This window comes from Petromyzon marinus, chromosome 23 (genome assembly GCF_048934315.1).
Source record: "Petromyzon marinus isolate PM22_M1 ecotype Great Lakes invasive population chromosome 23, UKy_Petmar_22M1.pri1.0, whole genome shotgun sequence".
Lineage (NCBI taxonomy): Eukaryota > Metazoa > Chordata > Hyperoartia > Petromyzontiformes > Petromyzontidae > Petromyzon > Petromyzon marinus.
Window position 1 is genome coordinate 2,655,945 of NC_133689.1, and position 23,801 is coordinate 2,679,745.

A 23,801-nucleotide genomic window follows, 5' to 3' on the forward strand; every position below is an offset into this window, starting at 1 on the left:
AGTCCAACTTTACTCCTCTCGATTTCAAACACGTTGTTATGGCATGTACACTAAACACGGGGAATGGCTTTAAACGTTGTATAATCTCCTGTAGATGTAGATGCGACTGGTTCTTCACGTTCTGCAAATGTAGATGCCACTGGTTCTTCACGTTCTGCAGATGTAGATGCCACTGGTTGTTCACGTTCTGTAGATGTAGATGCCACTGGTTCTTCATGTTCTGCAGATGTAGATGCCACTGGTTCTTCATGTTCTGCAGATGTAGATGTCACTGGTTGTTCACGTTCTGCAGATGTAGATGCCACTGGTTGTTCATGTTCTGCAGATGCAGATGCCACTGGTTGTTCACGTTCTGCAGATGGAGATGCCACTGGTTCTTCACGTTCTGGATATGTAGATGCCACTGGTTTTTCACGTTCTTCAGATGCAGATGCCACTGGTTGTTCACGTTCTTCAGATGCAGATGCCACTGGTTCTTCACGTTCTGCAAATGTAAACGCCAGCACCGCAAACCATTAACGGGGGTTGAACTTACGACTCTCGGTCCCAACAGGCAACTGGACACACGGACCAGGTTTGTTCGTATCTCTGAAAGTTCGTCAGTCGAATCTTCATAGGTAGAGGAGTCGCTATAATCCCAGCGGTGGCACTTCAGGGCCACGCGCGGACCTGGGGACGGGGGGGGATGAGAGACGAGGGGTCTCCAATCCCTGAAGAGGTCACGTGCCCCGTGCGTGTTCCCATCGGTGCTCACCAACAGCACTTGTCCCCAACAGTGCGCATGGCTCCTTGGGGTAGCTTTGTATTTGTACTTACGCGTGGCTAGGCGCACACTGCGCTACGCATCCGGCCACCTGAGTTCCAGTTCGATACCGGGCCACAGCTATGTATGTATGTATGTTGAACTTCCTTTGCACCGTACGTAGTCAACCTTGCTCATAGGAGGTGCGGCTATGTGGATCCGGGTTGTTACCGAATCCACGCGCTGACAGCTTCCTCCAGGGACTGAAGTGAGCCACCTCCTGAAAAAGCTTCTGAAATGTGGAAGGAACTTCCTTTGCACCGTACGTAGTCAACCTTGCTCATAGGAGGTGCGGCTATGTGGATCCGGGTTGTTACCGAATCCACGCGCTGACAGCTTCCTCCAGGGACTGAAGTGAGCCACCTCCTGAAAAAGCTTCTGAAATGTGGAAGGAAACGTCGGACACCGTGTCTAACTAATACAGGGTACCTCCCGAAAACGCAGCGGACATCTGTAGAGCAACAACCGCGAAAGCTTCCTCGGTAAGACAAACAATCAAATGAATAAATAATTCAACAATAACAACTTCGTCCTATGTTTGTTCCCCTCCCCCCATTTTTCTGTCCACCACAGCGCCATCGGCACCGGACGCTGAATAGGATGACGTCGAGCGGCGCTGGGCACGGGGAAGGAAGCGAAGGCCGGGCGTGACCCCGCATCGCTGCCCGCAACGGACACCCACTGCGTTTTCAATTACGTGTTAGGAGATCACGTCTCTCTCTGTTTTTTTTATTAACGCTCGTTGCTACGAACCGTCTGCGATTTGACGGTATTTGCCACGTGCTCCCCACGAACCTTCGCCTCCCGTTGTCGCTCGCCGCGTCACAAGCGCGAGGTCGCAGGCGTTGCGGGGAGCGTTCCCCGGTAAAACGCTCGCACAGCCCCCGCGCGCCACGATTCGATTCGTTTGGATCCGTCACGCGGCGGCGGCGGCGGCGCAGGAGGAGGGTTACACGACACACATTTGGCCAGATCTATGTCACGTGGCCCCCAACTCGAAATGCCTATCGCCTTGAATAGAATTAGAATGTGAATCGTTGAATCGGTGTGGGTACGGCGGGGGCGGGGGCGGGGGGAGGACGAATTTAGAATCTTGCACCTGGGAATAAAAAAAAATGTCGTAGTTAATTATCCGAACCGTTTTAGTGAGATAAAACAGCACTTAGTTTAACACGTCGGCCTTCGCGACCAACATCAGCACTTACAGCGAGCAATACAAAACACTGTAGCCAGTCTCCAGGCGCTCCCGTTTCCTCCTACACACAAGCGCTCATTAATTGGCCAAATAACAACTTCATACATAAAGGACCGCAGAGCTTGGAGGGACTGACGGTGTGTGTGGGGGGGTAGCATTTGGCGCGTTCCAAGTTGAAATGATTATTGTTAACATTCGTCATTGGAACGCTAGTGAGTGTAAATTTCGGTTTTTACACGCAGCGTGTGTTTGTGTGTTCGCGTGTTCCATTTATGCTGAACGCTCGTCATGAGTAACCGTAGTCGACGTGCAGGCATTTACTCCGCGATGTGAATTCCATGTAAAGGCGTCGTCGTCGTCCCATCAGCAGTGACTCCCCGTGTGGCGTTGAGGAATGGGTGAGTGAGCAGATGCTTTAGCGAAACGCGTACAGTCTGGTACTTACATACCTGTCAACCCCTTATCAGTGCCCTACCTTATTACATACAAATTCAGATCTTATTGGTCACCCCGTGCCCCTTATAAATCTCAACGTCCATCCTACAAAGTCCCATCACAACGGAGAAACACAAACAAATTTCTCTCAAATTTAGTTCTACCTGATGACGGTTGCTTGTGTTGCAATCGAAACGTCGTACTCGATTATTAAATGTATTGTCTTTCTACGTGACTTTACCGAAAGAACCAAAGAGTAATTCCTGCAGTCACGAAAGCTTAAAATCAAGTTACAAACAAATCAAGTACTTTTTTTGCTCGTATTGAAACGGCTGTATGCCATATGGCCCTGAAAACTCAATTTCCCTGTACAAGAACACGGGGTGAGCCGTGTGGGTTGACAGGTACGCTGGTATGTAAATCCACTGCTGGATGAAGACATCGCCCCACGCCGTGCCGGGTCGTGGGGGCTGTGTGACCATACTTCACCACACTGGTCTCTGTGGGTTGAAGGCGTGGGAGCGCAGATGTCGGAGCATGCTACAGTACAACAATCGATTTCTGCTCCTCTCCCCTCCGCTGCCCACAATATAGCCCCCCCCCCTCTTGCAGCCTATAGCACCTGTTATGCATGGTGTTCGCCAATCCACGCATTAAGCAGGGGAGAAAAACCCGACGGGATTGCGTGCATTAAACTATCGCTTATTTTACCAAGTAAGGCCCCGGCTGAGCTATGCAGCCTGGCTGCCACAAATTGATAGCTCGACGCAGTGGCTTATCACGTGGACATTTATAGCAGCCAAATACTCTCAATGTGTGATGTTGATTCTCAATTTAGAGGGCAAAAACCGGATGGATACGTAGAAAAATCACGCGACCACGGGGAGAGAGACGTCAGGGTGGGGATCGAACCCCCGACCTCCTGCCTACTAGGCGAGGTAGTTAACATTTCGCCACCGTGGCCAGATTTTATGAAGACGAAACGCATCCAAGTCTCCCATGCTATGGACTACCCATAATGCAATTCTTAGAGGCCTATCAGCCAAAAGCTTTAAGTGAAATGCCAGTGAATCAAATGTAACATTTCTGATAGAAGTAATGAGCCATTCGTATCGATGGTATAGTCATTTGAATGCAATTTTTCAAACTACTCATTCCCAATTTTGATTTAAAGCTTTCGTGACTGCAGTGATTCATATTCTTGGTTCTTTCGGTAAAGTCACGTTGAATGTGACTTTACTGAAAGAACCAATAATACTCATTCCCAGTTGAGTTTTTAAATCGGGTACTCTCCCTGCATCTGAACTGCTGGTCAGTTTAACCAACGATGTGGGGGAGTAGTGGCGCCGTGGTTAGTGCACTGCGCTATGAACCCGACCACATGATTTTGATTCCTGGCCACAGATAACGTCCATGGTGAGTGACATTGGTGCTAGTTCTAGGCTCACCACTTCCCAAACCCGCAGTGACCAGTGTGGTGATGTATGGTCAAACAACCTCCATGGCCGAAAGATTTGGAACAAGGGGCTTCATCCAGCAGTGGATTTATAAAGGACTGTAGATGGCTATTATTGTTATTTTTCAAACTTAATCCTGACCATCAACCCGGACTCTAAATCACACGTGTACGTATGGGGTCCTTTTTGTCTGCACACAACGGCCGTCAAACTCACGCCAACGATAGATTTTCAAATATAATCATGTCCATCTATGTGGAGGACGCTCGAACTATATAGTAGGGCAAAAGTTGGTAGCAGAACGTGGCAAGAAAGTTCCACGGACGTAATCAGGAGGAGGAGGTTGTGATGGATGGATGGGGCACGCGTCCAGGGTGGAGGATAGGGTCATCATCTTGGAGGTGGGGAAATAGGTGGTGGTACCACAGCGTCGTAGATGTAATCAGGAGGAAGAGGAGATTGTGATGGATGGGACATGCGTGCAGGGTGGAGGAGGCCAGGAGAAGTGAGGCGAGCGGTGGCGCAGCGGTTAGCGCGCTGCGCTGCGAACCCGGCGACCCGAGTTCGATTGCCGCTCACGGCCAACACCGGTGACGAGTAGCTGAACTCGTTCTGGGCCCCTCCCCAAGGTTGACTCAGCCTCAAGTTAGTACCTGGCGCTGTGTAAACATCGCTACTAGGGAGACAAAGGCGTCCGGGCTTGGTGCTGGCCACCCATCCTCTCATGTGCCGTGCCGGCCTTCATAGGTGCTCGCTAACAGCTAACAGCACTTGCCCCAACAGTATGTTAAGGCTATACGGGGGGATCTTTGTCTTTCGAGGGTTGTCTACCGAGATTGGACACTGGAGTGACACCCAGAGGTCAGCTACCAAGGGGTCGGGAAGATCTAAAGCCGGTGGTGGTAATGAGACTGCAAAGTCAAACTCTGGAGGTCAGCTGTGGGAAGTCACCGATGCGGGGAGTCCTCGCGTCGGTGACAACTGGCCGAGACGACCTCTTGACTTCGCAAGGGAAAGCCTCATCGGGTCTCAAAACCGCTTTCGGGAGGGTCCTGCCTCGAGACGTTTGGCCAAATCGCCAATTGTTGATTTCATTTGTTTGGGTGGCGTGTGCGTTGCTGCGGGACGGCGTTGTCCCCGCTGCGTCGCCACGTGAGGTGCGGTGGTGCGACGGTCGACGCTCAAAATGCGAGCGGGGAACCTTCTCCGAATGACCGCTCTGGTGGAATTGGGAACCCAAGCGGAGGCCCCCGGGGAAATGATCTGGAATCGTTCTCGCGAGAAGTCAGTCCGCTGACGGTGCCGCGATTGGCACCCGTGCGTGAGTACGTCGCGCGGTTTTAAATAGAAGAAAAAAAAAGATTGTTTTATGATATGACTTCAATTTAACTTAAATGGCGATCGTTATTAATAGGTCGTGGTTGATCGGAAATTAAGAGTTGAGATTTTAACGCATTAGGCGATATATGCGAGTGTGTGTGTGTACGCGTGTCTTCAGCAGGCCCGGACAATTTGTTTAGATTGCATTGCATTGCGACACGCCAACAGCTCGTGTCAACACCAACAACTCTGTAGACTCTCTAGGAAGAATACCCCTAAAGTAATACCTCCGATTTATCCTCCCCCCCCCGCCGTCAATAAATTTGCACCGAGCTGATACAATACTGCACACTCTCAGACGTGCGGGCGGGCGGGGGGGATATTCTCTCAGCATCACGCGGCGGCGTATGGATGCGCTGAAAAATACAAATTGTCAAGAGTGTTTTTTCAAAGTCTCATTTCCATCGCACATCGTGGCACGGACGGAGGTCGTTTTATTGAAGCTACGAAGGCGTCTCGCCCCACGGCTCGGGGTCGGAATAGAGGCAATTTGCAGGGTCGAAGTTACATCGGTCGAAAGTTACATTTGTTCTTGTGCTAATGTAGCACCAAAGCGAGGTGTCTTGTCACAGCAGAGAGGTTCATCGTCGTCGTCGTCATCACGTAACCACCTGCAGTAAATACAACCAGCTTCATCAGGCCACAGCCAGATCTAGTGTGCTGTACTAGTGACGAATTGGCATGTTCTGTTTTCGTGACAACCCTTACTAGTTGGCTGTGTCGGGTGGTTGCGGGTTTTAACGACACATTAATATATTTACGCGATCTAACCTAAAAAAAAACCTCATGGAGAAACAGCAGAGCCCTCGTCCCTGTCCACTCGTTGCTTTTATTCGCCAGGCCACAGAAATGTTACATCAGCTACTCTTAGGACGGCATCGTAGGCAGTTCAATCACAACTGATCCCGGGGTAATTATACTGAAGTCCATGCAAGCGCGATAATGACTCACAATTGGCTCTCGCAGATGGCACGGGTTGATTGATACAATCAGACTGTACAGGCTTGGAGATTTCATTAAAATATACGTGTTGTTGTTGCTGTTGTTGATGTTGTTTAGGCTTCTGAGATGGGTCCCAACACGGCCACTGCCTCAATTTCCACACTCGCTCCCTGCAACAGCGCAAACACCGTCAGCCCAGCGTCATTTCAGTTGAGATTCAGTCGCATTTAGACACCACAGTACATACATCCACATGGCATTGTATAGACTCACAACGAAGAGACCCATAGACTCACATAGAGACCTGTAGACTCACATAGAGACCCATACTCACATAGAGACAGACCCATAGACTTACATGGAGACCCATGAACTCAAATAGACACCTACAGACTCACATAGAGACCAATAGCCTGACACAAATATTCAGACTCGCATAGAGACAGACCCATAGGCTCACATACAGATGCATAGACTCACATAGGAGACCCATGGACTCACATACAGACCCATCATAGATTCACACAGAGACCAAGAGATTCATACACATATCCATACACTCACAGAGACAGAGCCATAGACTCACATAGAGACCCATCATAGACTCACACAGAGACCAATAGACTCACACAAATATCCATAGACTCACATCGAGACCCACAGACTCACAAAGAGGCCTACAACTGAACGCATCTCTACACAACGAACATCCCCGGCTGTACACAGCGCCTAGAGACGAGGCCATGAGCGCTGTAACTCCACGCTGTTGTTGTACGAACACGGATGAGAACCCGTTCAAGCAAGCCTGGCACTGCTGATGAGTCGCCGTGCGTCAAAACCCGGTCCACGGTTTGCCCGTGCTGAATCGACGCCGCCGCTGAAACTACGCAATCGCGGAAGGCAGTCGGGCTGAAGAATTGTGTAAGAAAAATACGTTTTGGGTGAGACACGGGACATAGTGTATATGACGCAGACAATATTGCCTGCCTGCCTACCTACGTCGTATCTCATCATTGTCAACGTACCCGGGGCAGCGCCATCACCTGATAGGCCGCCCGAGCTGGGAATCTGGATGAGAAAACTGGGGACATGATCACACGGCGGGGGGAGAGAGAGGGAGAGAGAGAGGGAGATTAACTACATCACAAACGACGCGTTCACGCAGACAGCCCCCGTGTCACTCCACTGCCGGATGAGTCGTTTGACCAGACCTCGCGCCGGTCGGTGAAGGCGGGGAGCATGGACGAGGGAGGATAGTACAGTACAACAAGTGATTTTGATGCAATGCATTCTGCTGCCCACCCTGTAACAACAACAATCAGTAATAACGTCAACTTGTAACACAGCTACACCCCCCGCACGGGATTCCCTCGCTCTCATAGAGAGAGAGACGGAGAGAGAGGGGGGCGACTCGGAGGAGTAACCACAGACGAGGAGCCGGAAGGCAGCAGCAGCAGCCACGCGGCGGCGAGTAGCCAGCGCCAACAATTACCCCGAGCTCTGCGATCCTCTGTGCATTGCGGTGTTATCGGACATTTCATGTGCGTTTACACATGGAAGGAAACCGGAGCACCTGGAGAAAACCCCACGCGTGCGAGGGGGAAACACTCTATCCCATAGGGACGGGACAGGTAGAGCCCGCGTATTTGCTGTACTACCTTCTGGAAAGCCAGGGCTTAGCTCCACGGCGCCCATGGGAAGGGAGCTTCACCAACCCTCGCTGCTGCTACCGCCTCCACAGCACCGGATTAAAGGCAGCCTACGTGCAGCAGTGAAGCCGCTGCCACCGCACGACCTTGGAGAATCAGAATCTCTGTTTATACCGCAGGAGGAATCCGGTGAGCTATAAAGCTCTTTTTCACAGATGTATAGTCGGGGCACGGGGTCAGAACGTTACAACATCAAACAATACGAAATCACGATAGGAGTGAAAAGTATAAGAAAGGTAAACAAATCGTTTAAAATGTATACAAATAAAACTTAACTGTTTTTAAATCTTACCAGGCAAAGCCCACTGAGCTACGAGCTTCTTTTTCACAAGCGACCTGGCCACAAATCACGTGGACATTTCTAGCAGCAAAATAATCTAAATAATATAGACGCATTGAACACGTTGTAGCAGGGTTTCGCGACCAATATTATCTATAAGAGGTTTTTGGGTTATATCGGGTGAATATAAATGTGTCGTTAAACCTGCCACCACCCGACACAGCCGATTAGTGAGGTTTGTCACGTAAACAGAACATGGCAATTCGTTACTTGATTTACTCTGCGAAACACCGGTGTGCTGTACTGGTAACGAATTGGCATGTTCCGTTTACGTGACAAACCTTACTAATTGGCTGTGTCGGGTGGTGGCGGGTTTAACCACACTTTTATATTTACGCGATCTAACCCAAAATCCTCTATTATGGGTAACATAGATGCATGTTTCTAGGTTTGGAGCCGGAGAAAAAAGATCCACGCAACCACGGCGAGAGAGACACCGCAAACTCCAAATATACAGCAGGCGTCAGGGTTGGAATCGAACCCCCGACCTCCTGCAGACCAGGCGAGGCAGTTAACATCTCCTAGCCACCGCGGCGCCCCCTTCGATACTAACAAAGTAGAGTCCAGCCACGCAGGCTCAGCCCTCCGTAGCCTCGGAAATCCGAGGCGAGGGCGCGCTCCGGGCGGTTTGGCCACGTGCCGCAGGCCGTGGCCGAGTCCCCACCGCAGCCACTCACACTCGGCGTAGGCTTCATTTACGGCGGAGAAGTCCTTCATGTCGACAAGCAGCACGGTGGTCTTGACCACTGCAAACGAGAAGAGCCATCAAAGGTCTATCATGGGCGGCAGACGTTCCCTATCCACTGCTGGACTGAAGGCTTCCCCGAGCCGTCGCCGTCTCGCACGGACCCGTTCCGGCGAGCCGCTTGCGTCGCTCCGTGTCGGACGTTCCCCTCTCGGATTCGTTCCCCTCTCGGGTTCGTTCCCCTCCCTCTGGCTGCCACTCCATCGTGAGTTTCGACCACTGACAATCGCCCCCCCCCCCCTGCCCTTCCACACATCGAGCCATGACGAGCCCTGGCCCAGCTCAGGCACTTACTTTTACTAACGCTCAATGAGACGCGTTTGTTCTCTCATGCAGGTGTTCCTCTTTCTGTCTCGTCGTGTAATTTCTATAAACGATTAAAACACTTTTTTTAAACCAAGTTAACCTCACTGAGCTCTTTTCCAGAGGCGACCTGGCCACAAATGATAGCTCAACGAAGTGGCCCATCACTTGGAAATTTATAGCAGCCAAATACTCTTGAACGCGTGTTTGTAAATGTGGCGGGAAAGACCGGAGGACCCGGAGAAAAATCCACGCGTGCGAGGGGACAACACTCAATCCCCGTGTTCTTCATTATTTTCAGAGGAGGTGGTAGGGGGGTGGGGCACTTTCACGGATAAGGCATCATCAGCGTGAGGGCCGCCACACATTTGAAACAATTGGGGGTTTGGCAGCAACACGACGAAGATGATGATGATGATGGGGGGTGTGTTCCCTTTATTTTGTGTATTGTCGGGGGGGGGGGGGGCGCACGTCAGGGGCCGCACGAAAGGCCACCAGGGCCCGCCAGTGACCCGCGGGCCTTGCGATGAAGACCGCCGCTCTATCCCCCCGTGGGGGGCCATAGCACGGCACCGGTGATCCACCAACCCCTCGCCGCTGCCTCCACGGGGCTGGGTTACGGACAGCAGCCACGTGCAGCGGCGTGTCCACGGCCGCTCGGCTCATGACTCGGGGTGTAAACGGGACTGCACGTAGCCGCACACGTGATCACCGTTTTTGTAGTCGCAATTTGCGCCTTTAAGGATCATTCCAATGTTCTTCAATGCCTGCGCACGTCACACACGCCACACACGTCACAGACGTCACACACGTCACAGACGTCACACACGTCACACACGTCGCACACGTCACACACGTCGCACACGTCACAGACGTCATAGACGTCACGCACGTCACGCACGTCACGCACGCCACACACGTCACACACGCCACACACGTCACACATGTCACACAAAGACAAACGATACAGATCCCCCGTATAGCCTTAACGGACCGTCGGGGCAAGTGCTGTCGGCGAGTGCCTATTAAGGCCGTCACGGAAAACGAAAACGGTCGCCAGCAACCACGCCTTTGTCTCCCAAGTGGCGATGTTTACACGTTGCACCAGACGGTCACTTGAGGCTGAGTCTACCTAGGGGATGCCCAGGGGCCGGCGCAGATAATCGTCACTAATGCTGGCCGTGAGACGGTATCGAACTCGCGTGCAGTGCGCTACCCGCTACAAAATCAGAATCCTTTTTTAGGCTGCAGGAGGAATCCGATAAGCTATAAAGCTCTTTTCACAGATGTCCAGTCGGGACTAACGGTGTAATTAAGTAAACATATCATGAAATTGTTATCTTTTGATGGTATGTTTTCCCAGGAGGGTGCCCTTGGCGACACCGGACTCCATTCGGGTTAGACAGAGCTGCCCGCAGAACGAGAAATTACAGAACTACTTCTGAGACCACCTCACAAGTGACCTTTTTCACACAAGGGGGCAGCACCTCCGATTATCACGGTTACGCTACGTGCGGTGCGGAAGAATTTGAACATACACATGCATTCCCATGCACCCTAATGCAGCGAGTAACATCTTCGGCGCACGCCACTCGAACGGAGAGCCCTAATGCTCACCGAGGTGGGATTTCGCCACACATCCTGCAAAGCCATATGTAGTTTTTGTGCAGTCAACGGTGACCGGGCCGAAAACATCGATCGCCAAACTCGCCGTTTCGCTTGACATCGCGGTTTAACCACGGGCTCAGCGGAGAACCTGGAGTCGAACCCAGGCACTCAGCGGCGTCGGCTCAGCGCCGCTGACCTCCGAGCCGCCTCAAATTACGTTCACAATAAAAAATATATTTACATTAATTGTAAAATGTAGTTACGGAAACATCAACGCAGATGTCGGGTGATTATATCACGACGGTGGGTAGCGCGTACGAACACACGTGACGAACACACGTCACACGTGACGAACACACGTCACACGTGACGAACACACGTCACACGTGACGAACACACGTCACACGTGACGAACCTGTCGTGCTTGTGCGCCCGTCCCGCCGTGGACCAACAACCCCGACCCGGGCTCCAACCCGACCTGGCCGGACACGTAGAGCGTGCGGCCGGCCTGCACCGCCTGGCTGTCGTTAGGGGGTGGGGTAAGGGGGGAAGCACAACCACGCATTTGCCATCGCTCCTTTTCCTCTGCTGCTCTCATTGTCTAGGCCACTTCCGAGTCCCGGGCTCAAGGCGTTCCTCCGCGTGCGCTTGCTGGCGCGGAAGGAGGAAGGCGCCCGACAAGGGGCACGTCCGCCGCGGAGATGGAGCCATGAATTCCACCGGGGGGGGGAGGGGGGTGGGGCTAAGGTGGATTGTTGCATTGCAAGATCGACGGTCGACGGGGAGGGGGGCTTCCTTCAGCCAGCAGTGGATTGATCATGACTGATGATCATAATGATGATGACTAAATACACTGGAATACTATATTCTTGGTTCTTTCGGTAAAATCACGTGGAAGGGAAACAATAAAATAATAAAAATATAAAACAATACAATTATCACGACGTTTCGACTGCAACACAAGCAATCATCATCAGGTGTGAAAACCACGGCAAGAAAATTTTGAAAAAAGTGGCGGGTTATTTTTAACGTTAGCACCACGGAGAGCGATTTGGCAGTTTGTTCAGAAGGACGAGTCCATCTATGTTCGGAAAAGAGGAGGGGGGAGACGAAAATAATGGATGCGGTCTAAAAGCCACCGAAAGCGTGAACAATCAATTAAGACCCGGAATGGTTTATCACTGGAATACCGTTATGTGCAGTATACAACCGTGCCGATCGCATCTCCTGGTAGCGTGGTTGGCTGCGTACGGTGCGAAAGAAGTTCAACACACTGTATATTACATGCATTGGGAAAGCCTTAAGCACGTGCAGCTGTATTTCGTGCATGTGCGCACTGCGTCATGTGTCACCTCCACGTGCGTTCGGGCACTGTCTTCAAGACACGCGGACACACATTCACACGATCATCATTTCATGAAGGACTCTGCTAATGAGGAGAGAGAGTTCTGCTTGCTTGTTTAATCAAATGCTGCATCATTGTAATATTTGGTCTGGAAAGCAAATACATAGGCCGGTGGGCTAGATATAATCATAATGATTTGTTATTTATATTTGGCGACAGAGAATGGAGTTCTGCTCATATTGCATTATTATATTATCGGGGGTGCGTTCCTGAAAGGTGCCACGACGAATATCGCAAAGGACGTCAATGGAAGCGGTTTCACAAGGGGGGCAGTATGAAATATAATAATATAATAATATAATAATAGTATAATATTATAATATAATAAGAGGCGTTTCCCCTTGCTGGCAATCCAACAGGAATTGCGAGTAGTCAAGTAACTGCATTAACCACACGCAGCCCTTGTGGTGAACATGCACACGAACTTACTCTGATAATAAATGATGCATGGTCTTTGAAACTGATTGTCCTACACCAGAGACAGCGGCCTTCTTCATGGTCGCTGTCTCACCACCAGTGTCAGAGCAGAGAACAACGCCAAGAGGCGAACCGGACAAAGACAACGCCACACGTGTCAGAGCGCTCATAGCTCGCGGTGAGCAGCTGTATCACGGGACCTTGTCGCCAGTATCAACGTATGAAAAACAAGAATGGGGTTCAGCCCTTAATGGCAATAGAACGGAGGGATCGGCAGGTGGGTGGTGTAGGCTGAGAGGCGGCAGGTAAGGAGAAGGGACGGACGGTGACGATGCTGGCAGAGACGTGGGGGTGTGGGGGTTGACGCGACACTAAATCGGGCCCCTGTGTTAATAATAATAATAGAGACGACGAATCTGCGAAACGACGTTAAGAGGTGGAGACGTAAACCACGGTGTTATTCGATTGCGATGGAGATGAATGATCACTGCTCTCATCCAGGGGTCGGCAACAACAACAAAAACAACAAGAGCCATTAATTTATAATTCGGTGAAATTCAGGGTGCTACGAAAAAAAACGTTAACACTTCTGAGAATTTGCAACAATGGCACGAGAAATGTGCTGCCTCTGGAGAACACCTGCAGAAGATTCCAGGCACGCGTTGACAATGATGGCGAACAAGTGGAGACTCTTGGCTTTTTGAAACTACTAACATACATTTGTTAGCATGTTACAGCGTGTTGTCCGTTCTTTTCCCATGAAAAACGATAGTCCCATATAAGTGTTAAAACGTTTTTTCTTGAAGCACCCTGTATTTCAAGAGCCGCAATTGCACCGTGGTGGTGAAGACGAGACGGTGGTGCCCTTAATAAATGACGACACGAAAGCAGTTCCTTTATAAGGAGCCGAAAAGATCGGCCGACCGCGTGCCCTCTCACCTGTACGGCAGCGGGTTTGGGTACGCGTTGACGATCCGTCTCTCGATTGGATCCATGACACCGATGACTTCAGCGGAGATGGCGAACGCGACACGAGTTAAATACGCGCACACACACACACAAAAAGGAGACGCTGCAAGCTTTTGCGGCTAAATACAGCTGCGTTTGGGTAGGGTGTGGTCAACTTTGCGCGCTATCAGCTGGGCGATTGACACACAACATCGACAGAGGGGCCGAGTCACAAACGCGCGCACACACAGAACCACGTACAAAGACACCCCGTATAGCCTTGAACAGGCTCTTGGGGGCAAGTGCTGTTCGCGTGTAGCACTTATGAAGGTCCGCACGGCAAACGAGGGGGTGGGTGGCCAGCACCAAGCCCGGCCGCCTTTGTCTCCCCACTGCTGACGTTCACACACCGTCCCGGGTACTCATTTAATGCTGAGTCGACCTAGGGGAGGCCTAGTACCCGTTCAGATGTTCGTCACTGATGTTGGAATTCAACTCGTGTCGTCGGTGCAGTGCGCTAACCACTGCGCTATCGCTCCCCAACATAAAGAAAAAAATCCCCCGTATAGCCTTCAACAGACTGTTGGGGCAAGTGCTGTTAGCGAGCACCTATGAAGGCCGACACGGCGCACGAGGGGGTGGGTGGCCAGCACCAAACCGGTCCTGGGAGGCCCAGGACCGGTTTAGATAATCGTCACTACTGGTGTTGGCCGTGAGCGGGAATCGAACTCGCGTTCGCGGGTTCGTAGCACAGTGCGCTAACCACGACACTACCGCTCCCCAGCAACATACGCACAGCCCCACACACACACACAGACAAAGGCAAGACAGCGACAGATGCACAGACTTACACAGACACAGTTACCTGCACGCACAGACAGCTGCGGCTCCACTCAAACACAAAGTCACGCAGACGCACAAAGGCGTACACATTGACACACAACCACACAAGTCACACGCCGTGCACACGGTCACACCAACGGGCACACTCACGTGGTCACACTCGCAGATACGCAGACAAACACAGGCGCACGCGTTAGGAGGCAAAATTGCAAGCGGCAAATCCACGCTCGGATGTTCAGGGGCGTTCCCGCGTCACTGCAACGGACACGGCCTGGGGGTCAACGGAACGATGAGCCGAACGAAATTTGGAACTGCTGACAACAGGATTGTATCCCAATGTTAATAGTTGTTTTGTTGTATTATGTAATGGCAACATGTGGCTTTGTTTAACGTTTCTAAATTTAAAGCTTTCGTGACTGCAAGGATCCATACTCTTTGGTTCTATTCTGTAAAGTCACGTAGGTAAAAAAATAAACAACAAAAATCACGACGCTTCGGCCACAACACAAGCGGCCTTCATCAGGTGAAGGGACCAGGCAGTCTTGAGGACAGCGTTGAAGTGGAACACAGCCACGCTCAGACCGTGACCTTTAAGCTGTGTGCGAGGAAACAAGGTGCCTTGACAAAGGAATTAGCATAAAAATTAGCATTTGATTGGCCGACTTAGCATGATGAACGGTGTAGAGGTGGTGAACATGCGGGTGAACATGCGAGGGGGGGAGGGGGAGTTTACCTATTGATGGTGTGAAAAGGGATTTTTTTTAAGAGCTGCGAAAGTTTGGGGTACCACTACTTGAAAAATATACTGTACCATTGAAAATTAGTTTAATGTTTGGTTCGATTTAGAACATCTTTCCAATGGTTGCTTAATTTGAAACCATTTTCTCGGTTGAAATTGTGTCTGTGTTTGTATATCTGAATTGCCTCGTGAACAAATCTCTGATAAAAGTCCGTGGGTTTGCAAAGAACCTTGGTATCGGAGAAAATGATATCGTGATCACCCACAGTGTTGTAACAGTGATCAGCTACGGCAGAAGAATTCGTTCTGCCGTGTTTCAAATCTGATTTGTGCTCGCGAATTTGGTCAGAGACATGTCGCTTTGTCTCCCCGATGTAGCAATCACCGCAGATACAACTCAAATTGAACCAAAGAGTTTGTTTAACGTGTATGGTATAGATGACTCGGCCCATGAAACAATTATCACTTGGTGGGGAAGTGAATAGTGGTTGTCCTATGGATGGACCATCGCCCCCCCGCCATAGGAATGTGGAATTTCCACTACTGGTTCGGGGCCATAAATGGGAAATGAGCCACGGCGCCTCGACGCTGATTAGAACAGAACATCAGTTTGGAGGAGTCTTGATGTTGCCATGTCATGGCAGAGCAATTCGAGATGGCATAAGAACAAGTTATTGACAAGCCACCTACTTGCTACCATAATAATAATAAGCCACGGAACTTTATCCATCGGGTTTATTATGGGGGTATTCGGAACTGTTTCAGATTTCGCACGCCACTGATGTTATCTGTAACCAGGTATTACACCTACTGGACATGAGAAACTACTGGACATCTGTGAAAGAGCTTCATAGCTCATCGGATTCCTCCAGTATAAAGATTCTGAAACCCAGGTCGCCGAGTTCATAGCAGTGCCCTATCCACTGCACCACCGCTACATTCCCTACCAAGTTACTCATCTAACATTTACCCATTTATGGCTAAGTTCATCTCGGGGAGGTCCAGACCAGGTACTGATGGTACCACAGATCCAATCATCGGATTTAGTTTTACTCCACGAGACGCAACATGTTTATTTATAATTTGTACTGAACAAACGTCTGTTTGAGCCAAAACAGCAACGATACAAATGAGGTTTTATATGTGGGCAAAAGTTTCCGCGTCAGTGAACGCGCGCACGAAACGACTCCGGACAGACGGCAGGGCACGACGTTAGAGCCCACGAGGGAGAAATGCCAGCAAGGGGATGATGAACACGGTGTCATTTAAACAAGATGCTTGTATTTTTATTGTTTGCTGTGGATTGCACACATTCATAGCAAACCGTCATCAAGTGGAACCGCGAAGCGCGCAAAAAAGTAATATAAATTGTATACATTGGCAACAATGACAACAACAAAAACACACCAGAGGTTTAAAAACAGTGCTTAATCTCAGCTGGAAGATTCCGGAACGCGGCTTAAATGGTCACGCCACATCCATCTCACCTTACTTTGTCCCCACAGGATGATAGGAATACATGGTACAACAATATAGTATTATGGAGAGGCGTGTCTTGGTGGTGTAGCGGTAGTACCTTATGCCTATAAGCAACTACTCGGAGCCTCGCAGCGTTCCGGAAAAAATACCGAGTGAGAAATTAGACACCGCTTCGGAGCAAACTGCACTCTGCAGAGCATTTTTCTCGGCTTTCAGATCTAAAGCCTCTATTGCTCCCCATAAACACTCTACTTTTCAAAGTTTCAACCGGTTTAAAGTTCAGCATAAATAACAATTATTAACGCGCGAACGGGTTAAAAGGTAAACAAAACTCATTGGAATGCAAGTGCAATCGGACTGAAAATAAAGCCACCACCACCATCGTCATCATAATCACGAATGCTGTTTTCTCGCTCTCTCTCTCTCGCTCTCTTATTGCTCTGCCTGGAATGTCAATCTATTATTTAACATAAAAAAAACTGAAGCTACCCAGTGTGCGGGCCGTACAACTGCACCCCCCACGTGCCAGAAGGGGCCCCAGCTGCCCGGACGATGACGAGGCAGCAAAATTGTACGGAGGCCCTCAATTAATTCCTTGCACCAGGGCCCCTGTCAACCACGGGATGGCACCACCCCTCCAATGATGCCGTGTCGTGGTCTCAGACAGGTTTTAATTAAAATATACGTGTAAATAATTTATAGGATTTCTATTTGTATAGAATCTGAATGCAGCTGCATCTCAAAACTCTTTACCCAGTTTGAGTCCATTGCAAGGCTGCGTTAATGACACAGGTAAATGTTTTTTTATATATATATTTCTGCTCGTGTAACATTTTTCATTTGTCAATGGTGATGGTGACACCTTGTCAGTCAAGTGATAAATAGACGTCCCATTTTAGCAAATGCCTTTACAACGGAGTAATTAAGCACGTTTCTAAACAATTGAAATGCAGTGGGAAAAAATATATTCACTTACAAAAGCTGCTTTTTTTATAACGCGTGTCCCTTTAAATAAACGAGCCTTCAAATTCACCGCGACAGAATTTTACGCGATAAAAGTCAGAGGTGGTCACGTTCCGTTCGGGGAGTTCGGATCGCCCCCAGGTACTGAAACTGGCGCTAGCGCGCACTGTCGCAATCACCTACGGATCGTCGAGCTGGGCAAGAGGGGGGGGGGGGGGGCACGAGCGAGCGGCGCACCAGCACCGTCGTGAACCTGGGTTTGAATGCTGGTTTCAGCCGTCTGTGAGCAGACTGTTGTTTACGTGGACCGACCTGATGGTGTTAGGTGGATCTGCTGAACAAAAAGAAAATCCGTCCTTGCTAAGTTGTCGTATTTCCAGCTCTCCATTTTGATTTGAGAATGAAAACCGAACAAATGAGTGGAGAGCTCAGAAATAATTTTGTGACAATGGTAGTACCTCATGGGACTAAGTATTCATTAAACAATGGCTGACGGAAGCAGATCCCACAGAGCCACCTCAGAGTTCCTTTCGAGCGACTTCCGTTCCAGACTTTCCCACACTTTGGTAACGACCGACGGACGCACTCCCGCTCGACCGTGTCACCGCCTTAAAGCCCGAGCGTGAGCGAGGGGGAAGGCCTCAGCAACTCAACAGACAACGCGTGTGCACGCGCGTGCACGGACATTGGCGCTCTCTTTATCAGAAGGGAGCAACAATGTCCACGCTGCTTCCCAGGACAACTGCTCTGGTGGGAGTCCCAACACTGGTGATCGTCGTCGTCGTCATCGATTCAGGGCTACGATGCTGTCCAGACATGGTTTGCGTTTATCGTGTTTAAAAAGACTCCTTTGTTTTGTCCGTCTCGCAGCTGTCTCAATGTCTCTCCATTGACGTGCAGGGTTGCCGTTTGCATATAAGTTGACTAAATTGTAAACATTGGATTTTGATGCGCGCCCCAGCTCAAGTCAAGGCGCAAGACCTTCCCCGTATTCCGCTGCCTATGACCGACTACCTCCATCAACTCCATCAATATAACATTGCCCCATCTTGAGACGTGGTAACATTTATACACTATATAAATCCACACTTGAGGGTTTCGATGTAAATGTATGGGTCTCTATGTAAGTCTATGGGTGTTTGTGTCAGTCTATGTATCTGATTCTTGGGATTCCTACGAGTCATAGGTCTGCATGTTAATTTTGGGGGTTCTTTATCAGCCCGCGATGGCTGTATAGCACCACGAGACGTGGGCCCGCTCATAAGCCACATCAATCCACATCGCACTGCCGGACTGACAAACCTTTACCCGACCTTTTGCCATCACGTTCCAAATCAATGCAGCCGCCACGAGTCACGGGACCGGGAAACCCAAAGCGGAGTTCAACTCTGCGCCACTCAAGCGCAACCGAAGCGGCGTTTCCGTACGACGGCCGTCGTCCGGCATCGCCGCCCGCACTCTCGACGCAGACGCCCCACCACCGCCCCCTCCCCCCCCCACGGCTCTGCTCTTTGCATTCCTCTTCACGCGTCCTCATCACGCTTCCGCCACCCTCGCACGTCGACTCGACAAAATACGCGGTCTCCACCCTACGAACGAAAATTTTTAACACTGCTTCCACGTTCACGCTCGCGCATAACACCGCCGGCGATTTGCGCAAACCGCGCCGGTGTGCAACAGCCGTTCGCGATCGAATGCCATCAACCAGCGATGGCGACGGCACCCCCTTGCGTTGCCCCGCATTATTTTTTATTGGGACCGGATTTGAGGGTCGGGGCTCCTAAGACAGAACTGTCCCCACCCTTCCCCACATCCAAAAAAAGATAAAAAAACAGTCAGCACACTGCGGTCGGTAATGCTCGCTCACCTGTGCAAAAATACACGCACGTATTAACGAAGGCACAAACGCACGCACGCTCGCCGCACGCACGGCCCATGCACGAGAACCTCGCTCACCTCACACCACTCTCACATGTGCGTGCACACACTGCACTGCAACACACTCGCGCGCGCGCACACACACACACTATTATGCACACAGAGATCCCTTGTATAGCCTTTAAAAGATGGGCAGGTGCTGCTAGCGGGCACCCGTTATGGACGACAGCACACAACGGGGCTGGTGTGGCAAGCACCACTCCCAGCCGCCTTTGTCTCCCCAGTGCAGACGTTGTTTACACACTCTACCAGGGTACTCATTGAAGGCTGAGTCGACCTAGGAGGGGAGCAGGCCCGGTTCTGATATCACTCGCCACTGACGGTAGCTGTGGTTGAGAATCAAACCGAGGTCGCCGGGTTCGTAGCGCAGTGCGCTAACCACTGCGCTACGACTCCCCGCTTTTATGCAAAATACAAAATATTGCCCCAGTAGTCTTTAACAGACTGTTGGGGGCAAGTGGCAACAGCGGGTGCCTACCCACACTCTCATGCACACGCGCTCAGGTAATGAAAATAATGGAACCCTGTGTAACGGCACCTGGATCGCATTGTCATCACAAATATAATTAAAGCCGTGTGCCCAGGCCACAACCTTCAGCGCTTCCGAGACTCGACCGCAAATGGATTCAGTGAGGGGGATGAGAGGGAAGCCAACTCTGTTCCTGGTCATCATCACCACAGTCGTCGTCGTCGTCATCAGCAACACTGCCTTACAACGCAGAGCACGTGGGGCCACATTCAAAATAAGAACAAAAACTTTCCGAAACGCGCTTCCTTGCCGATGTTTCTTTTTCCCCGGTGCTGGCGACAGAAGACGTCGGCGCATTGTCATTGAAATAAAAAAAAAATGCCTTGACATTGCTCTCCGATGTGTTTTTGGGTTGTTTTCGAGGACGGCTGCTGAAGGCTCCCAACTCGGGCAGAAAAACGTCGGAAATCGTGGCAAACAACATAACCCGAAACCACATCGCAGAGCTGTACAGAACAACTGCGGACACCCGTGCTGTAGGAGCACTAATGCCAGCAGCGTGTGGATTGGCCTCAATTAAGAGTAGCTTTAACTTCCTGGGCAATGGCCATTCTTCTGAGCGGAGGCAGGCCACAGCTTCAAAATATTCGCCTTTTTTATATACCTCGTAATCTGGGCGATTCGACATCCACCCAATTACCAGCGCGGGTGAAATTAGACACTACACAGAAGAGGTGGGTTCTTGTGCAAATCGTGCCAATCTGCTCGGCAAAAGGAACTCTTACGAAAGATAAAAGTTCCAAGAAATGCTCGAGTTAACGTGTGCGATGATCAGTACTGAGCCATCGTCTCCTCCTCTCGACACGCTTGTCTCGATCGAGGCTCACGATTCCATTCACGCATCCACTGGGTGTTTTTTTACATCCATTGTACGGAGTGTAGCGACCCCTAGTGACTGCAGGGGTTACGGTAACCCCATTGGATACGACGCAGAAAATCGATTCGAACACGCGTACAACCCGACGCGTGTAATCGTGAGCGCAACATTCGATGCTTACCGACGATCTGACGCGCCGTTACTCGGCCAATTTGCAGGTTCTGCGTCCCAACGCTGTAATTCCGCGACCGCCTAACGTACCCAAGGTGTATGTAGACCAAAGGCAGCGATGATCACGACGGAGACAAGGCCGCGCTTCCGACCTGCGCTCATTCACCACTGCTAATGCAGCCCCCCCACCCTCCCCCCCGCGCCTTGAGCGCTCTCACATTGCGATAAAGCAGACAGTCGCAAACGTTTCTACAGCGCGTCCAAGATTACACCTCCGCCACCCCCGCCCCAACCCACTCAATGCCGCGTGGAGCAGTAGGCGCCCGCCGTGGGGGGCAGCACGAACTCGGGGGGCGGCAGCGACGTCGCCGCCATTTGCTGCTCCCGCTCGCGCTCCTCCTTGACGAGCGTGCGGTACGAGAAGGCGAAGGGGTCGGGGGTCGCCGCAGCCAGGCCCGCGGTCGCGCCTGACACGCGGAGGCGACGGGCGAGTGAGACAGAGAAACGCGCACATCATGTGATTGTCCTCCCCCCACACCTCTGATTAGCGTGGTTGGCTGCGTACGGTGCGAAACAAGTTCAACATACATACTATAATACACTACTCTACACTACACTATACCTTACACTATGCACGAAACACAGTACACTACACTATTACACAAAACACTACTGTACACTACACCACGATACTAAATTAATAACTCAATCTTCAGAACTGCTTTTCGTGATTAGATTGTGGTCCTTACCCGGGGGAAGGACAACAAACTAAACACAAAAAGCAGTTGTAAAGAAATTCGTTTTCAATCTTCCTAATATCGGAAGAGGGTTCCAGACGGCCGCAGAACCGCATATGAAAGCACGCGCTGCAGTGATAGCAGTGTACAATGTGTAATGAACGGACAATGAGAATTCGATGTACAATGCGCCCGATCTAGATGAATCTCAGAAGCCCAGCAGCGAGTGAGCCTGGCTTGTCGTGCTTGGCCGAGTGAACACCAAGCACGACCGCACTGTTGTAGGGTTTGTGGGGCTACACGGTGTGCAGAAAAGAGAGAGCAGCAAAATTCAATTGTACTGTACTTATACGCTCCCGCAACAACACTAAACCGCACCCACCCCATGCGGTGAAGTATGGCCAAACAACCCCCATGGTTGCCACGGCGTGGGGAGGCCCTCATCCAGCATTACAACATGCACAACATTATTTTACTCTTGCCTCGCAAATGTAACTCTGGCCCTTTCGCGTTTGGCTTCGGCGATTTCTGCGATCGTTGCTTGGATTATTTGGGCGTGGGCGTCCGCAACGGTCGATCGTCGTGGCGCTCACCGGTGAAGTCGGCCGTGAGGAACGGCGATGGCGTCTTGCCGCGGTTTCGCGTCACGAGCAGCACACCCAGAGCGCACAGCAGGCACCTGCACGTGATCACGCAAAGACAAAGGTCCCCCGTACATAGCCGTACAACCGACTGTCGGGGCAAGTGCCGTTACGGCAGGCAGCATTTGTGAAGGTCGGCACGGCACACGATGGGGTAGGTGGCTAATGCCGCGACAGCAACACTGGTGGTGGCATCGGCAAGCAAATGCAGTACGGTTTATTTACCCCTTCCGTGCGTCTCCACTCTATAAAGTCACGCCCAGCGATTCATTAGGCCATTCACACTGCGTCACGGCAAACGGTGATACACTCGAGAAACGATATATGGCACGGCGGGAGATGGCGATCGAAACGGCACTCCACCACGTAACCGTCACTCACCCCAGGATGTAGAGGAGGACATTGAGAAGGGCTGCACCACGAAACTGCTGGTAAAAAATACCACCTGTGACGAGCACACACACACACACGTCCACACACACACACGTCCATACACACGCACAACAACCACACGCTTAGTCTGGATAAACTGTGGGGGGTAAGCGCTCTTAGTAAGTGCTCCGGAAAAAAAGATGCTCATGAAACTTGTGCCCACTGTCAATAAAGTTATACAAATCTGGTCTTACACAGACACATACACCGACTGGTTTGTAAGACACACGACCAAAGTTTGCTTTAAAATACAAGAAAAAATAGTGTGCCTTAGAATCTGGAGAATATGGTCATCATCATCATTGTCTGTACCTTTTGTCAGCTCATCAGTAATCTCACACACAGCAAAGCACACACTCATGCACGTACATGGACGCCCATACTCATATACACCACACACATGCATCAAATACAAAAATTCTCACTCACACACAGTTGACATAGGAGAGGCCCAGGATGGGTTTAGATAATCGCCACTCAAGTTAGCCATGGCCAGGAATTGAAGTCAGATAAATGGGTTGCAGCGCAGTGCCCTGAACACTACATGACTGCTCCTGAAAGACAGAGATCCCCTACAGACTGTATGGGCAGGTACTGTAAGCACGCACCTATTAAGGCCACTATAGCACATGAGGAGGTGGTGTGACAAGCACCATGCCAGGTCGCCTTTGCCTCCCTAGTAGTGACGTTTATACATATCAGGTACTCATTGAAGACTGAGTCTACCTAGGCGAGGCCCAGGAGCGGTTCAGATTTCATCACTGAGGTTGGGAATCGAACTCGGGTCGCCAGGTTCGTAGCGCAGTGAGCCGCACACACACTCGTT

General features: G+C 50.8%; 2 protein-coding genes and 1 long non-coding RNA gene across 9 annotated transcripts in view; 1 reads left to right on the forward strand and 2 right to left on the reverse strand.

The window, feature by feature from the left end:
- The window catches only part of LOC116945173 (uncharacterized), an 18,978-nt gene extending 12,671 nt beyond the window's left edge, over window positions 1-6,307 (forward strand). Inside the window, exon 3 of the long non-coding RNA XR_012942623.1 lies at window positions 1,376-6,307. This is a non-coding gene — a long non-coding RNA (uncharacterized LOC116945173). The remainder of the gene's footprint in view (window positions 1-1,375) is intronic.
- LOC116945174 (2-iminobutanoate/2-iminopropanoate deaminase-like) lies at window positions 6,079-19,175 on the reverse strand. Of its 4 annotated transcripts, none has more exons than XM_076068933.1 (7): window positions 16,845-19,175; window positions 13,678-13,744; window positions 11,332-11,437; window positions 10,021-10,075; window positions 8,938-9,006; window positions 7,237-7,292; window positions 6,079-6,381 (listed from the first exon to the last, which is right to left on the reverse strand). In XM_076068933.1, the coding sequence occupies exons 2-7, from the start codon at window positions 13,731-13,733 to the stop codon at window positions 6,325-6,327; spliced, it is 399 nt and encodes a 132-aa protein (XP_075925048.1). In that variant the 5' UTR covers window positions 13,734-13,744; window positions 16,845-19,175; the 3' UTR covers window positions 6,079-6,324. The 4 variants fall into 4 exon arrangements, with proteins under 4 accessions (XP_075925048.1, XP_032815282.2, XP_032815279.2 ...); XM_032959391.2 differs by lacking the exon at window positions 16,845-19,175 and adding an exon at window positions 14,680-16,392; XM_032959388.2 differs by lacking the exon at window positions 16,845-19,175 and adding an exon at window positions 14,552-14,673.
- Window positions 16,530-23,801, reverse strand: part of LOC116945176 (NIPA-like protein 2) — an 81,068-nt gene continuing 73,796 nt past the window's right edge. For all 4 annotated transcript variants that reach the window (XM_032959394.2, XM_032959395.2, XM_076068932.1 and 1 more), the window contains 3 exons: window positions 22,925-22,988; window positions 22,496-22,581; window positions 16,530-21,632 (listed from right to left, as the gene is read on the reverse strand). In XM_032959394.2, the coding sequence (XP_032815285.2) occupies window positions 21,463-21,632; window positions 22,496-22,581; window positions 22,925-22,988 (320 nt within the window). In that variant the 3' untranslated portion in view covers window positions 16,530-21,462. The remainder of the gene's footprint in view (window positions 21,633-22,495; window positions 22,582-22,924; window positions 22,989-23,801) is intronic.

Bases quoted from the DNA above. Each gene is read 5' to 3' on its own strand.
- LOC116945174 (XM_076068933.1), bottom strand. From the start codon at position 13,733: ATGGATCCAATCGAGAGACGGATCGTCAACGCGTACCCAAACCCGCTG. The intron at 9,007-10,020 runs GTGATCACGTGT...TCTCGTTTGCAG, and splicing joins AAATTGCGACTACAAAAACG to TGGTCAAGACCACCGTGCTG. The intron at 6,382-7,236 runs GTACGTTGACAA...GCGCTGTTGCAG, and splicing joins AGGTGATGGCGCTGCCCCGG to GGAGCGAGTGTGGAAATTGA.